This window comes from Thermobia domestica, chromosome 1 (genome assembly GCF_964235325.1).
Source record: "Thermobia domestica chromosome 1, izTheDome1.hap1.1, whole genome shotgun sequence".
Classification (NCBI taxonomy): domain Eukaryota; kingdom Metazoa; phylum Arthropoda; class Insecta; order Zygentoma; family Lepismatidae; genus Thermobia; species Thermobia domestica.
Window position 1 is genome coordinate 270,823,570 of NC_137454.1, and position 17,200 is coordinate 270,840,769.

Here is a 17,200-nt window from a genome sequence, read left to right on the forward strand (position 1 = left end):
GATCGACGCGTCTGTATTTTGATCTATGAACGGAACATCGGCCTTCATTCACGGAACACCGGCACTTCATTCACGGAACATGTTGCTGAACTTGACCAGATAATGGAAGTTGTGGGAGAAAGGTTTACTCCGATAGAAGTAGAACTAACCAGATACGACCATGTTACCATAATTCTACGTCGGTCGCTGCCTCGCAACTTCATTGACCGTAATTTTCACGACATGGCAGAGGACTAGTATATGGTCAATGAAATGAAAGGACTCATCTCTCCTTACCCCCCACTCCATATCCTTACTCTCCACAGAAACTGCGCTTTTGAAGAGGCTATTTACAGCTGCATTTTGCGCAGAACTAAATCTGCTCATCGTTCTTAGTCACATTGCTGACTCTCGCATTATAGATTGCTCGCCGAAACATATATCATCTCTCTACTTCCATTATGAGATGTGATTCAAGGGACTGAAGCCACTATTTCGCATAAAATCCAATATGTGGGTGTCTCGACCCTAAAGCGAAATTCTCTTCCACAGATATTTTCGCTACTGTATTAAGCAATTTCTAGCTCTCCAATATTTTTGGCTATATTTTCTTCGGTTCTACAAAGCTTTACTCAGTTCATTCGTCAAGCAAGTAAGTCATTTTATTAAGTAGATATATCACCGTTTTTGGTTATAACTGTTGGTTTTGAAATTTCGATTTCTCGCACCACATTGGATGTATGAGTATAATCTCCTCGCCATCCTTTTAATGGACCAATTCTTCAGGAAAAGATTGCGCTGTAAAAAAGTTAAACACGGATAACAACCTAAAAGAGAATACGATGACATTCATTTCTTCTAGAGATGCAAAAAAAAAGCCGACTTTTTTGAATCGATGGTTTTTTTCACATAAAAAGCCTGCTTTTTTGGGAAAAAAACGAGAACTTTGGAAATTTTGGCTTTTTTCATTTTCATGATTTCTCTATCTAAATAGCTTTCTTATAGTATATTCTATAGTTAGATAAGAATTTCATGACCTAAATGGCATATTTCGCTCTAAAATTCACCATCAAGATGGATGGAGCACGTGTTTTACGAATTAAAGCTAACATGAAGAATGTAGTATTTGAGGGCAATTTTAGAGGTTATTTAACTTTATTTTAACTTTTGAGTTATCGACATTTTTTTCTTTTCGGGATCATTTCAGTTTGTCATCCGTGTTTCATTTTTAAGAGCTTAGTACTCTAGCTTCTAGCGCAAAAGTTAAACATGCGTTTTTCTATATATCCGTCAAAGCGTACGTTTTTCAATATATCCGTCAAACTGTACTTCCACATTTCTGTTATACTGTAGCTGTGCAACGATTTAGCAATAATTTTCCGGATACAACCTTGAATACTAATTTATACAAATAATCAGTAGCGGATTTAGAAAAGTACTTTGGGAGGGGTTTCTCTGATTGTTTCGTTTTCTAAAATGTCCTAACTTTATTTGGGAGGAGCTTGAAGTTTATGAGTACAGGCACAACTAATATTTCGTTTCGTTTATATATTTAGCGATAATCTTCCGGATACAACCTCATTGAAGATAATTTTATACTGAGAATCAATGGCGGGTTTAGAAAAGTATTTTGGGAGTTTTTTTTCTTACTAATGTTTAGTTTTTCTATACATTCGTAATTTTTACTTGACGGGAGCTTAAAGTTTATGAGTAAAGGCATGACTAATAGATATTTCGTTTGTTTTAGACATTAAGTAATTTTGGGAAACAACCGAAAGACCGCCCCCTAACCTTCGCAAAACCGTCACTGCTGGTAATTACTGTGTGTTTCAGATGTAAAGCATCACGGGCAATAGCCAATGGTGCGCGATATTCTGCGCGGTGTTGCCGGATCATAGACTCCCCTTTCCCTTCTCGCTCTTCCTCCAGTTGAGATTATGACACATACATTTGCAATATTATTCGCAATGTAAATATACTATTCCAGCAAACTCACGAATTTTGACTGTGCATCCTAGAAGTATATATAGCAATTAAATTACTTACCTATGAACTTTTCCAGTGGATATGCTAAACACTCGTCTTCAACACTACTTTCACTATCGTCTATGTCAGTTAATATTTCGTCACTGTCTGAATCTGAGTCTTGTAAATTTATTATCATGGGCTAAAAAAATGTAAACACAAAAAATAATTCTTCGAGCCTGATTTCGTAGCACTTAATTTTTATTTTTATTTTTTTTAAAAGAAAGCTCCGCACTTGTATTCGGTTTTCTTAAAGACATTATCAACTATAATTTTGGAGAAGAAACGAACTACCAGGAAAGAAAGTAACCCAGACACTGATGAATTCTCTTTATGCTAGAAGAGAAGTTACGTTCCAACACAACTAGCACCTTTGTTTCCTTCTCAGTTTTTCATAACAAATAACATTCTTGAGCTTGGTCTAGGTCACACAAAAACAATCCGTCTGATTCCTTAGCAAGTCCATATGATCGAGTTTGTTTTGGGTTACGATAATTTACGACACCATTCAGACGCCTGGTGCTTTTGAATCCCCGCTGGAGGAGGAAAGAGGGAATAAGTGGTCGCATATATGTAAGGTAGTGAAACGTGAAGGAAAAAAGAAACATACTGCGTTTTTTCTGTCGAGTAAGGAAGAATTTATCTCGAAGTAAATTTCAAAACAATATTACGAAACTTCCCATACTTTGTTCTTACGATGTTAGGCATATTATATATATATGAATAAGATTCCAAAGGCGTGTATCCAAGGGGGAAAAGGGGGCCCTGTCTTTCCAAACTATTTCCAACTCCAAAATGAGATTCGTGGTATGTGTTTAATAAACTTATTTAATAGTTAATGCAAATGAGGGACGTTTATAATAAAATATGAAAATTAAAAAAATCAAACATCATCAATACGGTTTCTGTATCTAATTAAAACAACTAAAATTAACTATATGCTTTATATTCTCATTTCCCTAACTGGGAGCACACCGTATGAACTCTCTATTAGATTATTGCATAATAATATCTGAGTTGATATTTTTTCGAGATTTTTTCCTTTACTGTTTTAACCCATATAAATACAAAGTCAGATAAACAGACTATTATAAACAGCATTTGTTTTCTTATGAATAGGTTATTGATTCACCTACAATCCGGTTTTCAACTCAGTACTGCCAAGATCCGTCTTTTGATAAGGTAGCATCGTGAAAATATAACATGTGTATAGTATGTATGGTGAGTTAAAATGCTTTCATATTCTGAAGGAGATCATTTGTTCTCTTTTAAATGTGTGAAAAGCTTTCCTCCCCCTGAAAGTAATGTTTCCCTAGAACAACCTGCTGGTTACACCCATGATTATTCTGTAATAAAAGTTGAGTTCTATATCCAAATTGAAGAAAAATCCACTGGAAATTAGACGCGGGACTCATCGCTCGTTTTACTAATTGTTTTATATGGAAACCTTTTGAAAGCGTGTATCATAACAGCCAGCTGACATAAAAAGATGTTGTTTTCACGTATGTGTGAGCAGTTGATGTGCTAATACAATATTTGTAATAAGCGCCTCTAGTATTGTCAAGATTCGCAGTAGCGCGAGAACTCAGCGTGCAGGACTGCTTGTCACGAATTGTCAACACCGCTCAAAGCCAATTGGACGCCGCGTGAAGCCAACTCAAGGCCATGCTGCTTATCATTTGAAATCTGCAATAGTAATAATAACGATTTAAAAACAATAAGAAAGGAAGTCGGCCAACTCACAATACACGCACTATTTCTACTTCACAGATGGAATGAAGAAAAGCTTTGTCAGAATGGTCGAATGCTCAGTTGAATCCCGGACTTCCCGATAGAAGCGCAAAAGCTCCACTCAGTCATGTTTGTTTTGCAATTGTATTTATCTTAAGTTAAATATATTCGTAGTCCCTCTCTTTTGGGTGGTGGTGGGGTGAGGAGAGTTCCATAATGATATGAAGTGTGTGAGCCAAGAACATGATAACTAACAAATTTTTAATTGTTGAGTTATGCAGCACCAGATAGACAGCAACGCATACCGCTTCGTTTAATCCTTCATGTATAGTCTTATGTGAAAAATTAGCTTTCCGGCTTTCAAAATGAATTGTGCAGCAGAAAATATCTAATTTCTTAAAATAGTAAAGTTGGGGGTTACCATGTTCTTGCCTCATACTCTCTTGTTAAAAATTCAGAAAACTTGAGGACCGAGTAAACCGTGATGGTGGTTATATAAAACTGTAGAATTTCAAGAATATACAAAGCCAAAAGCTCTTGATGTGCAGCCTTTAAGTGTATCATATAAATCTAAGTATTTTTAAAGTTTTATTTTAATTTTATTTTGTTCCAAAAAGAGGGTATGGAATATTTTGAAAAATAATACATAGAATTTTGCTAGCTTTGTGTATTTTTTAAAAATAAGTATTTACTTTTAGGGTTGCCTGGTTTACACCAGCTGTTTTTTTTTTTTTTGTTTGTTTGTTTTTAACTTCCCTGACTTGAACAAACTTATTTCCAGTGGAAAAAACGTGTTTTTGAAAGCTCCCCAAAGAGTCCACTGTTACAAGTGTGCCAAATGTATCTCTCCCTCCCGAGTCGATGTTAAGAAGTGGGGTACTTGGCTAAAAATAGTGACATTTTACCACGAATATTCTGAGGGCATTAAATCCGTTGCAGACTCTTTCCCAGCCGGCAGTGCAGTTTCCGAGCTTGAAGCGCAAGCTGCGTTTTCTGATCCCAAGATGTCTTCTTTCCTTGTGTACATTACAAGCAATTTGGTTGTCTTTCGGAGAGCATCAAGAAATTGGAAACTTCTGGACTCTTCCTTCAGGCATCCCTGAGTGTCCTGGAGGATGCGAGAAAAAAACTAGATGTTGTTCGGGGAAAGCTGGTGTGAATGTTTCCGCTAAGTGTCAGAGGGTGCTGGAAAGGAATCCTGGGTGCGTCACATTTCTCAATGTGTGCAAAATTGTGAGTGAAGAACTTACAGATCTCCATGATATTTCCCACGAGAAAATTCACTTCATGAAATACGCCCCAGTGACATCATGTGACGTAGAAAGGTGATTCTCTTCCTATAAAAATGTAATATCAGACAAGCGTCTTTCTATGTCATTTGAAAACATCGCAAAATATATTGTGGTGCATTGTTTTTCTAAATAAGTGCCTCAGATAGTGCTTGGATTGTATTTGAATATTAGAAGAATGTACCGTAACATTTCTTAGACTGTCATACAACAAGTGATTGTTTAAAAATAAACAACGAACTCTTTTAACTCACTGCAGTGTATATATTAGTGCTATGTTTCTAAATCCATGCAAGAATATTTTTGGCAAGCAATTTGTGAATACTTTCTATTTTATTTGATATACCCTCTACTAATATTCTAAAATATATTTTTTCCGAGTTAAACTGCGTTTTTTTCATGTTTAATGAATGACCTAATTACTGGAAAACTTAGCAAATTAATTTCAAATTTGCTTAATTAAATTAAATATCACACATGCAGTATATGTATGCAATATGAAGTATACAATATGAAGTATTCAAATTGCACAAAAAAGAAAATTATATAGGAAAACATATACTTTAGCGATATATTGATATTACACATTTGAATGATGTTACATATTTCACTACATATAATTAGTTTTCTTCCTTACATAATTATGTACACATTTGGCAAAATGATATTACGTATATTCCAGGCTCTATTCATTAATATCTTTCTGCTAGTGGCTACGTAATTTAAGATATTTGTAATGTATCAGTTTGAACTTACCTCGTACTCTGTTGTACTTTGTTCATCTTTCCCAGATAACATGCCAGAGTTGCCGAAAAGACGACGTGGAAACGTAAGAAGTGTGTCCTTCCAGCCTAAGGAAAACAGACATACAAATTAATATACAGGTCGTAGATTACACGGAAATACTATTAACATCTTCAGTCATAATACAACTTATAACTTTTGTTAAAATCTCTACCAAAAGTTAATGGTTTTTTAATTACCAATTTTGATATTAAAATTCTCCGTAGAATACTTTGTTTACAGTGAAAATACGAGTTTAACAGTTTCACCCACTCGATAATATCTCCACCTTGCTGCGGTGGGGGCCAGGGGCTTGCGTACTCTAATGACCCCAAGGGCTATGCCGAGGATAGTTTCAATATCAAATCGCTTCCCATGCAGGACAGGTCATTAGGGATACGAGGCAGACGAAGAGAGATATTATGGTAGTGGGTAGCAGCTCTACCATCACCACACTGAGGCTGAAGATGATAGACATCGGGATGGATCAGATGTGGGCAAAAACAGGCAGGGACAGGATGTCCTCTATAGCTGTTTCACCTGGGATATCAACACTTTACTCAGTCCCTAGAAATCAAAATGGAAAGAGAAATAAGAAAATGTTATATTAGTTAATACGACACTACTGTTTCACAGAGGGTCGTCCGCGGCAATGGAAGAAAACAAAGCAGAGCCTCCTCGGTCGTCATCAAACGAGACCTCTGCAGAATAGGAACCTGGAATGTGCGATCGCTGTTACAATGTGGAAAACTGGATAACCTGAAGAAAGAATTGGAACGCATGAAGGTAGATATATTGGGAATCTGCAAAGTTATGTGGCCTGACAGAGGAGACATGTAGAGCGTAGACTTGAGAATGATCTATTCAGGAGCTCTAAACGGTACAGCAGAAGTCGTTTTTGTCTTGAATAAGAAGATAGGACAGAAAGATATAGGCAGTTGGAGATACAATGCAAGGATAGTAATGTTGAAGATAGCAACAGAACTGAGGAATATGGCGATAATCAAAGTACATATGCCACATCAAGCTATACAGATGAGGAAATAGAAGAAATCTATGAGCAAATAGAAGTATTGATCAAAGTTTAAATCAGCACAACTTAATCATCATGGGTACCTGGAACGCAGTAGTCGGCGAAAGCAAAGAAGAGAATGTAAGTGGGAATATCGGCCTAGGAGAAAGGAATGAAAGAGGTGCATTACTAGTTGAGTTCTGCAATAGCCATAATCTGACTGTAACAAAATATTCTCTTCGAACAATCTCTAAGAATAAGATAAACGTGGATAAGACCAGTAGACAAAGAAAGGTACCAAATAGACTTTATACTGGTCGGACAAGCATTTAGAAATCAAGTGAACAGGAAGTGCTAGGCAGAGTTGTAAACGCTCCCTTTTGAAACGAGCTTAGCTCAGCTCAAACCCAGAGGATAAAAAATGAGTTAACTCAAGCTCAAACTTAAAGGAGCGCGCTCAGCTCAGGCTAAATTTATATTTGAGTTACCTGAACTTGACGCTCAAAATAAGGAAAATTAGAAGTAAAACTGTCTGACAATTTAATAACTAAACATATTTATAATTGTGCATATTTATAATTGTACTAATGATGGTGTATGTGGGATATCAAAGCAGTAACGACCTAGCAGTAGCCGTTATCTGTAGAGCAGTAACGATAGAATATGCTGTACTAAAAAGCAATAATAACGGCTGTAAATGAAATCGTTATTAGCAACAGGTTTCGTCCCTGGTCTGTCGTAGTGAAGTTAGCAGACAAATGCTAAAAAATATAGGTGTTATTTGATTAGTATGAAGTTGGCCCTACCACTTTTGTATGGACAAAAATAAATAATGCCATTCGTTTTTGCTACGTTAATGCTGGTTAGTGCCCAAATTTCAGTGTTTGTGCTATCAAAATAACAAAGTTATGAACAATTTAAATTTCTGGGCCAACTTGACATCAAGTTGGCTCCGGTTTTTTTTAGCCTAATTGATATAGAATTGATTTTGTAATGCCACACGTTTGTGCTACATTAGTGCTGGTTAGTGGCCAAATTTGAGCGTTTTTGCTGTTCAAATAACGCCGGTGTAACTAAATAAATTAGCGTCAAGTTAGCCCCGCTTTTTTCCCTAATTGAGATAGAATTTAATTTTATAATGCCAAGCGTTTATGCTACGTTAGAGTTTGGTCGTGCCTTCATTTGCCCGATAGTGGTGTTGAAATTTCACATAGGTGAACTTGGCCCCACTTCACGTACTAACAATAAAATTAGTGTCAATCGTTGGTTCATGTTATTGCACCAACCCCTAACGTTAGTGCTTCATTAGTGCACATGCTACGAGGAAAAAATCTTCAGGGCTCCAAGGAAACACTGCCTTCACTTCAAGCATTAAGGGAATAATTAATGTCATTTGTCAGTGCATTGTCAGTGCTTGTAGAAAATACTAATAGTGTCGTTAGTGTTTCAATATTAGTGTAATTATAGCCAATTACATGTCAGGATACTTCCCTAAAGAAATATATGGGTAACTTTTCATTACGTCAAATTCTGCTCAATTCAAAAGAACTTACGATCTCTTTTAGTGCAATCGTTAGTGCTTTTTTTGCACCAACCCCTAACGTTAGTTCTTCATTGTAGGTGCTACAAGTAAAGTACCTTTGGAGGGCTAGCTGAACTTGCCCCATTTTAAACACTAACGAAGAAATTAGTGCAATTCGTTAGTTCATCGTTAGTGCTTCTAGAAAACACTGATAGTTTTGCTAGTGCTTCACTATTAGTGTAGTTATGGGCAATTACATATCACGAAACTTCCATAAGAAATACATGGATAATTTCTGATTGTATCAAACTCCTGCCAAATTCGAGAGCACTAATGCTCTGTTCTAGTGCGATCATTAGTACATCATTAGTGCGCTTTGTGCATCAACATCTAACATTAGTGGTTCATTTGTGTAGGTGCTACAAGTACAACATATTAGGAGGGCCATCGTGAACCTGGCCCACACTTTAAGCACTAACGAAAAAATCCTTGTCATTCATTAGTGCATCATTAGTGCTTTTAGAAATTTCTGATAGTTTTGTTAGTACTTCATTATTAGTGAAGTTATGGGTAATGTCTGATTGTGACAAATTCCCGCCAAATTCAAGAGCGCTAATGATCTCTTTTTGTGCAATCGTTAGTGCTTTTATGTGCAGCAACCTCTAACGTTCGTGCTCATTAGTAAAGTGCCAGAAGCATGAAACCTTTGGGGATCAAGTTCACGCTGCCCCCACTTCAAGCACTAACGTGAAAATACTGCCGTTTCTTAGTGCATCGTTAGTGCTTCTTAATGCACCAACCACTGACGTAAGTGCTTATTAATGTAGGCTCTAGAGCCAAAACAATGGTAGGGGTTAAGTACAGGCTGCCCCCACTTCTAACACTAACAAAAAGTATTGCAATTCGTTAGTTGATTGTAAGTGCTTTTTAGTGCACAAACTGCTAACGTTAGTGTTTCATTAGTGCAGGCTCTACATCCGAAACATGATAATGTGTAATTACACTCTGGTCGCCACTTCAAACACTAACGAAAAATTAGCGCCATTCGTTATTGCATCGTTGGTGGTTCCAAAAAACACTAATAGTTTAGCTAGTGCTTAACTATTGGTGTAGATATGTCCAATTACATGTCACGAAACTCCTGTAACAAATACGTTGGGAATTTCACATTGGCTCAAATTTTGGTCAAATTCAAAAGCACTACTTAGAGAGAGAGAACAGGAAGATTATTAGAAAGTGGAAAGAGGCTAGAAGAATAAAGAGAGAACAAGAGGAGAACTTAATGAATTGGACAAGCGGTATGAATATACACGAGCAATGGGAGAAATTGGTGGATGTGATAGAAGAGGAACAAGAAAAGTGCATATATTCTATTAATATTTATTTATTTATTTAAAATTGTATATATATATTTAGTTATTTATTTTTCTTATTTAATATTTTCTATTTGTTATTTACTTTTCTTTGCATCATCTGTTTAAAGGACTGTTAGAAGAGTGAAAGGGCTCATTATATTTTTCTGTTGGCGCGGAATTGCCTTCATCCTCATTGGTTCCCTCCGGCCAATGAGAGAGAAGGAAAGGGCGTGGCCTTTCACTTTCTCGTGTATATAAGAGCTGCTGTCACCTGTCATTTCTCAGTGTATTTTTAGTTTTACGTCCCACGCTTATGCCGGTTAGGCTAAAGGAGACGGTGATGATGAGTAGTGAATGACATGGTGGAATGAAGAAAGTGGGAGGAAACGGGTGAACCCCGAGAAAACCCACGCACACGGTGTTTGTCCACCACAAAGTTCACTTGTCGGGAGCAGGGTTTGAACCCGAGGCCCCTAGCACCAGAGCTGAACGCTCTACCACTGAGCCATCGCGGCCCCTTTCTCAGTGTTTGTGTCTGATGAAGAGGACGTTAGGTCCTTGAAACTGTAACACATTGTAAGTATAGTTTTTAATATATTTCATTCTGCTCTGGCCAGAACTGTGTTTTATTTGTTAATCTACTTATCCAGAGCCATGGAGTTTGTTCATTATGATCTACCTCCAAGTCAGAAATGGAGGATTAACACGTGGAAAGACAAAAGGAGGAAGGAAATCTCGTATGTGCAGCAGATCAAGTTCTTGAGGAGGTGTCTGGAAGAGGGAATTACTCCAAAAGGTCTACGGGTGAGAAAGAAAGGATTAGTGTGTGAATCAGTGAGGTTCAAGAAATTAGCTAAGAAAATTTAAAAAAAGAAGTGATCTGGGACGTCATAAGGAAAAGAAGTAAGGAAGTGAAAACAAGTGAGGAAGTGTATAACCAACTTATGAAACATATAAAGGACGCAGTCAGTATTTTTATGAGAGAAGCAGTGATAAGAGATTCAAGAGAATGGGAAAGGAGTTTTGAAGAAAAAGTTAATATCAGATTAGCCAACAAAGGAAAATTGTTAGATTGGAGAGAAGAAAAGGATAATAGGAACAGAATGGTAGTGATAGGTGACACAGTTTTATCGGAAGAAGAGGAGAAGTGCTTAAGTCTAGGACATAAATTTAAGGTTAAAGAGCAAGAAGTGGACAAGAAGAAATTGGTGTACACAGTAGAACAAGCCATTGTAGACATAAAGGATAAGGACGAGAGAGAGAGAGAGAGTAAAGAGAAAAGCACTGTCGATTGTTAGGCAGAATATGAACAAGAAGGAGAGTAACTTAAGGAAAGAAGAGAAGGAAGGACTGAAAAGATTAAGGAAAAGAAAGGATATCGTAGTGCAACAGGCGGACAAAGGAGGCGCGTTGGTAGTAATGGAGAAAGGATGGTACCAGGAGGAGCTAGGAGAGTTATGTGATCAGACATATGAGGAAGTCGGTAACAAGGACATGAAAGATGAAGTGTTGAAGAAGATAGTACAAGAAGGGAAAAAGGCGGGGATTAAAAAGATGATCAACGAAAAAGGAAGGATTCCTCTCATGAAAGGTTTTAAAGGAAGGATTCATCAGACACTATATAAAATACATAAGAAGGACGTGAAACTAAGACCAGTACTGGACTGCAGAGGTAACTATTTTTAACCACTAGAGGAGAAATTAAGAGAGATAATGGACGACATCAGAGAAGGACAAAAGACATGCAGAGTGAAAAACACGGAAGAATTGAGAAAGAGGATAGATGAGATTAAGTGGAGGAGAAGGTGTTAATGTTTAGTGTAGATGTTAAAGCCATGTTCACCAGTATAAGAAGGGATTATGTCATAAAGGCAATAGAAGAGAAGATGGAAGGGAAAGTTATACGTCAGTGGAAAAAAGAGAAAGTCATAAGAGCGCTTAAGACTTTGTGGGAAAATAGCTATTGCATAATTGGAGAAAGACTAGTTAAGATAAAAAAAAGGTTTAAGCATTGGATCCTAGCTGAGTCCAGTTCTAGCGGAAATAGTAATGAACAAGTGGGAGAAAAAAGTGACAGAACAAGCAGGAGGAAAGTTACTGTTCTTTTGCAGGTATGTTGATGATTGTTTAGGCATATGGACAGGGAATAGAAATCAACTGGAAAAATATGTTGAAAGTATAGAAGAGCAAGAGAAAGGCATAAGGCTAGAATTAGAAGTTGAAGAAAATAACTCTATCAATTGCATGGATATGAAGATAGAGAAGCAAGGTGAGAAAGTGACTACCAGTTGGTATCAGAAACCGTGTTGGGCAGGTATTTATTGCCACTGGAGAAGTGATGTAGACAAAGCAACTAAGAAGAATTTCATTAGGAACATGGAAAGGAAGATAGACATCATCAACAGCGAGGAAGAGGGAAAGAAAAAAGATTTGGAAAAATTCTACAAACATTTGAACAATAATGGATATAGGATAGAGCAGTTTAGGAGAAAGAGAAAAGAAGAGGAAGACAAGAAGTGGTATGGAATTCAGATAGGCGAAAAGACCGAAGTGCTGAAGAAGCTATTAAGAAAAGGTAGTGTGAAGACTCACAGAAAAGGAGGAGAAACTTTGTTGAAATGCATAAGGAAGAAAAGGAAAAGGAAGGAAAATCATATAGATCTGCTGTCACCTGTCTTTTCTCAGTGTTTGTGTCTGTTTGTTCACTACTGTTCTCTTTCAATGCAATTTTTATTGCTTCGGTAGTGCTTCTTAGAGCACCAACTCCCAACATTAGTGTTTCAATAGTTTGGACGCTAAAAGCAAAAAACCTTAGCCCTTGAGAAAGCACTAACGATGAAACGTACTGAAATTGATAATGTATCGTTAATATTGCTAGAAAACTCCAAAAGTTTCATTAGTGCTTCGCTATTATTGTAGATATGTCCAATTTTATCTCACGAAGCTCCCATACGAAATACATGGGCAATTTTTCATTGTCTCAAACTTCCGCCAAATTGAAAAGCACTAATAATCTTTTCAGTACAATCGTTCGTGTTTCGTTAGTGCTTCTTGGAAGACCAGCTCCCAACTTCAGTGCTTCAATACGTTGGGCGATAGAAACAAAATTTTTAGCCTCCCAAGAAAGCACTAACAATGAAACCTAGTTTCCACTAATAGTTTCCTCAGTACTTCACTGTTAGTATAGATATGGCCAATTACATGCCACGAAACTCCCTAAGAAAGACATGGGAGTCAAATTTCGCCTCAAATTTCCGCCAAATTCAAAAGCAATAATAATCTCTTCTAGTAAATTCGTTAGTGTCTCGTTAGTGCTTTTTGGAGCATTAACTCCCAATATTAATGGTTCAATAGTTTGAATGTGAAAAGGAAAGAAAACTTTGGAGGCCTAAATGTATGTTAGTCTCCCGAGAAAGCACTAGCAATGAAACCCAGTGCATTGGTCGTGCTCTTAGAAAACACTAAAAGTTTCGTTAGTGCTTCACTAGTATTGTAGATATCGCAAATTATATCATTAAACTCCTATAAGAAATACATCGGGAATTTTTCATTGGGTCAAATTTCCACCAAATTCAAAAGTAGTAATGATCTCTTCTAGTGCAATCGTTAGTGTTTGCTAGTGCACCAACTCCAAATATTAGTGGTTCTTGTCGTGAATGATTTTGTGAGGAGGGGCTAGCGTGTAGTTAGCTTCCCCTAAGTTTCACCTTTTAGCGTCCATACAATTGGAGCACTAATATTAGGAGTTCTGAAATAAGACTCGCTAATGTAATAGTTACCATTACACTACGTATGTTCATTAATGCATTTAAATTTAGCGGGAATTTTACAAAATGGAAAATTCCACTTGTCTAAATTTAGCCTCCCACGCATCTGAATTGCTACTAAAACATTTCATATGGTTAGTGCTTCGTTCACTAAACACTAACATTAGTGCTATGATAGTTTAGGAGTTATTAGTGAATAGCTCTCGTGAGACTAAATTGAAATTTATTGAATTCTAGAATAATTGTCCTACAAAGGTGGGATAAACGTCAAAAATTAGTACATCGTTATTGCTTGCCGAAACACCAAGCACTAACGTTAGTGCTATGATAGTTTAGGATTTATTAGTGAATAGCTCTCGTGGAAGTAAATTGAAATTTAATGAATTCTACTATAATTGTCATACAAAGGTGGGATAAACGTCAAAAGTTAGTGCATCGTTATAGCTTGCCGAAACACCAAGCACTAACGTTAGTACTGTCATAGTTTAAGAGTTATTAGTGAATAATTCACTCGAAGCTAATTTAGTTCTATCAAATTTTACAATAATTGTCCCATAAAGGTGAAGTAAACGTCAGAGGTTAGTGCATTGTTAGTGCTCCAAAAGACACTAAACATTAACTTTACTGCTATCGTAGTTTAGGAGTTATTAATGAACAACTCGGGCGGGGCTAACTTTAAATCTTTCAATTTTTATACAATTTTACACTAATTATCAGACAGAAATGAGACAAAACCAGCGGTTAGTGCTCTATAAGCTAAGCACTAACGTTAGTGCTATCACAATTTAGAAGTTATTCATGGATAACTCGCGCGAGGCTAAATTTAAATTTATTGACTTCTACAATAGTTGTCAATCAACAGGTAGGGTAATTCCTAAAGGTTAGTTCTTTGTTAGTGTTCTAAAACATAGTAAAAACTAGCGATAGTGATATCATAGTTTAGGAGTTATTAGTGAATAACTCGGACGAAACTCAAAATCTCTTGAATTTTACACTAATTGTGTAAAAGTTGAAAAATCTGGTTTTATCCACGCCGAGTTATTTATTAACAGCTCCTAAACCGTGATGGCACTAACTGTACACCTTAAATAGCACTAACGGTAGAACTTTTTCAAGTACTAACAATACACAAAAATTCGACGTTTATTCTACCTTTGCGAGACAATTATTGTAAAATTCAATAAATTTAAATTTAGTCCTGAGTGAATTATTCACTTATAACTCCTAAATTATGTTAGCACTAACCTTAGGGCTTACTGTTTCATAGAGATCTAACAATGCACTAACTTCTAGTCTTAGTCTCTCTTTTGTGTTACAATTACTGTAAAATTGTGTAAAAGTTGAAAAATCTAAACTTAGCCCTGCCCGAGTTATTCATTAATAACTTCTAAAGTAGCATGGTCTTAGGTTAGTGTTTAGTGCACTAATGTGCACTACACATGTAAAAGGTTTTAGTAGCTTCTGAGAACCGTGCGGGGCTAATTCGGAAATTTTTCATTTTTTAAAATTAAGGCCAAATTTTAAAGCACTAATGACCACTATTGTAATGGTTACTACTTCGCTAGTAGGACTTATTGCAGAACTCCCAACATTAGTGCTTCAATAGTATGGACGCTATAAAATAAAATTTAGGGGATGTTAAAAACAAGTTGCTCTTCCGTACAGAAACATTCACGATGAGAAGCTCTAATGTTCGGAGTTGGTGCACTGGCAACCACTAACGAAGCACTAACGATTACACTAAGTTAAAGGAGATCATTATTGCTTTTGAGCTTAGCGAGAATTTGACCAACAGAAAAATTAACATGTTTTCCTTTTGGGAGTTTCATGACATATAATTGGCTATACAGGGTTTGTCCGGAAAGTAATAGGACTAAGTTGATTTAAAAAAAATATATATTGAGCCAATCGTTACAATTCTTTAAAAACTTTCAAAATAGGCTCCTTCTGCGTCGATGCAGCGCTGCCAGCGTGATTTCCAAGCATTGAAGGCGTCACAGAAGTCGTTCTCCGGAATAGCCTTGAGAGCCGCGTTGCAAGCTGCTTGAATCCCCTCTGTCGTCTCAAAATGCTTGCCTCTCATCGGGCGTTTCAGGCGAGGAAACAAAAAGAAGTCCGGGGGGCCACATCTGAGCTGTAGGGCGGCTGCGGAAGCGTGGGATGCCGGTCTTGGTCAGGTAGCTGTTCACAAGAAAGGCGGTGTGAGCCGGGGCGTTGTCGTGGTGCAGCTCCCAGTCGGATCCGATGTCTGGTCGGACCAGATTGACCCTTCGTTTGAGTCTCTTGAGCACTTCCACGTAAAACTTGGCGTTGACGGTTTGTCCAGGAGGAACAAATTCATGGTGGACGATGCCTTTGATGTCAAAAAAGACCATGAGCATCGTAATGACATGTAATTTCAACGCCACTAACGGACAAATTGAGGCACGACGAAACACTAACGTAGCACAAACAGTTGGTATTAGAAAATAACTTCTATCTCAATTAAAGGAAACAGGCGGGGCCAACTTGACGCTAATTAAATTCGTTATACCGGCGTTATTTGAACAGCAAAAACACTCAAGTTTGGGCATTGACAAGCGCTAACGTAGCAGAAACGTTTGCCATTAGAAAATCAGTTCTATCTGAATTAGGAGAAAAAGCGGGGCCAACTTGACGTCAGGTAGGTCCCAAAATTTAAATTGTTCATAATGTTGTTATTTTGACAGCACAAACGCTGAAATTTGGGCACTAACCAGCACTAACGTAGCACCAACGAATGACATTATTTATTTTTGTCCGTCCAAAAGTGGTGGGGATAACATGATACTAATTGTAATGCGTAGTGCACTTACAATATCATATACAACATTAACGAGTACTAACGAAGCACTAATGATAGATACAATCAAAATTGTGGTCTGTTGTAGGTTTCGTGTGTGGCGTGTTGGCATGAAATTAGAAGGGTAAAATGGATGTTTTAAAAATGTAGTCGTTACTGTGGAGCATTAACTATGAGATATGCATCACTAACGAGCACTAGTGACGTGTAATAAAATATTGTGGTCTGCCGTAGATTTAGCCTCTGGTCTTCTGGCATGAAGTTAACAGGCGACGAATGGCCTTCTTAAAAAATGTAGCCGTAATAGGTGGATCACTAACTTTGGGATAGTGGCACTGGAAATAATTACGAAGCACTAGCGACAGGTGTAATCAAAATTGTGTTCTCGTGTGAGTTTAGTCTCTGGTCTCCTGCCATAAAATTAGCAGGCTAATAATGCCTTTCTTAAAAAATATAGCCGACATATGTGAAGTACTTATTATAAGACATGGAACACTAACGATTGGATGTGCGGCACTGAAGAGCACTAAAGAAGCACTAATGACAGATGTAATCAAAATTGTGGTCTGGCGTAGATTTCATCCCTGGTCTGCTGGCATAGATTTAGGAAGCAAAAAATGTTTTCCTTGAGAGATGTAGCCGTTATCTTTGAGGAACCAACGGTTTGACATGCGACACTAACGAGCACTAATGAAGCACTACTGAGAAGTGTAATCTAAATTGTAACCTGCAGTAGATTTAGTCCCTGTTCTGATGACATCATGTTAGTAGTACAATACCTGCTTCTTGAAAAATATAGCTGTTATTCGTGAAGCACTAGGGATGGATATGCGGCAGTAACGAGCACTCATGAAGCACTAATGAAGGGTGTAATTGTTTTGTCGTCTGGACCCTGGTATGCTGGAATGAAGTTAGA

The 17,200-nt window shown here is 37.2% G+C and overlaps 1 protein-coding gene across 1 annotated transcript in view; it reads right to left on the bottom strand.

Annotated features, from left to right (window-relative positions):
- LOC145661049 (vesicular acetylcholine transporter-like) overlaps positions 1-17,200 on the bottom strand; it is a 2,637,391-nt gene that overhangs the window by 2,298,295 nt on the left and 321,896 nt on the right. Inside the window, exon 2 of the mRNA XM_081726491.1 lies at positions 5,781-5,875. Coding sequence (XP_081582617.1) covers positions 5,781-5,822 — 42 coding nt within the window. The 5' untranslated portion in view covers positions 5,823-5,875. The remainder of the gene's footprint in view (positions 1-5,780; positions 5,876-17,200) is intronic.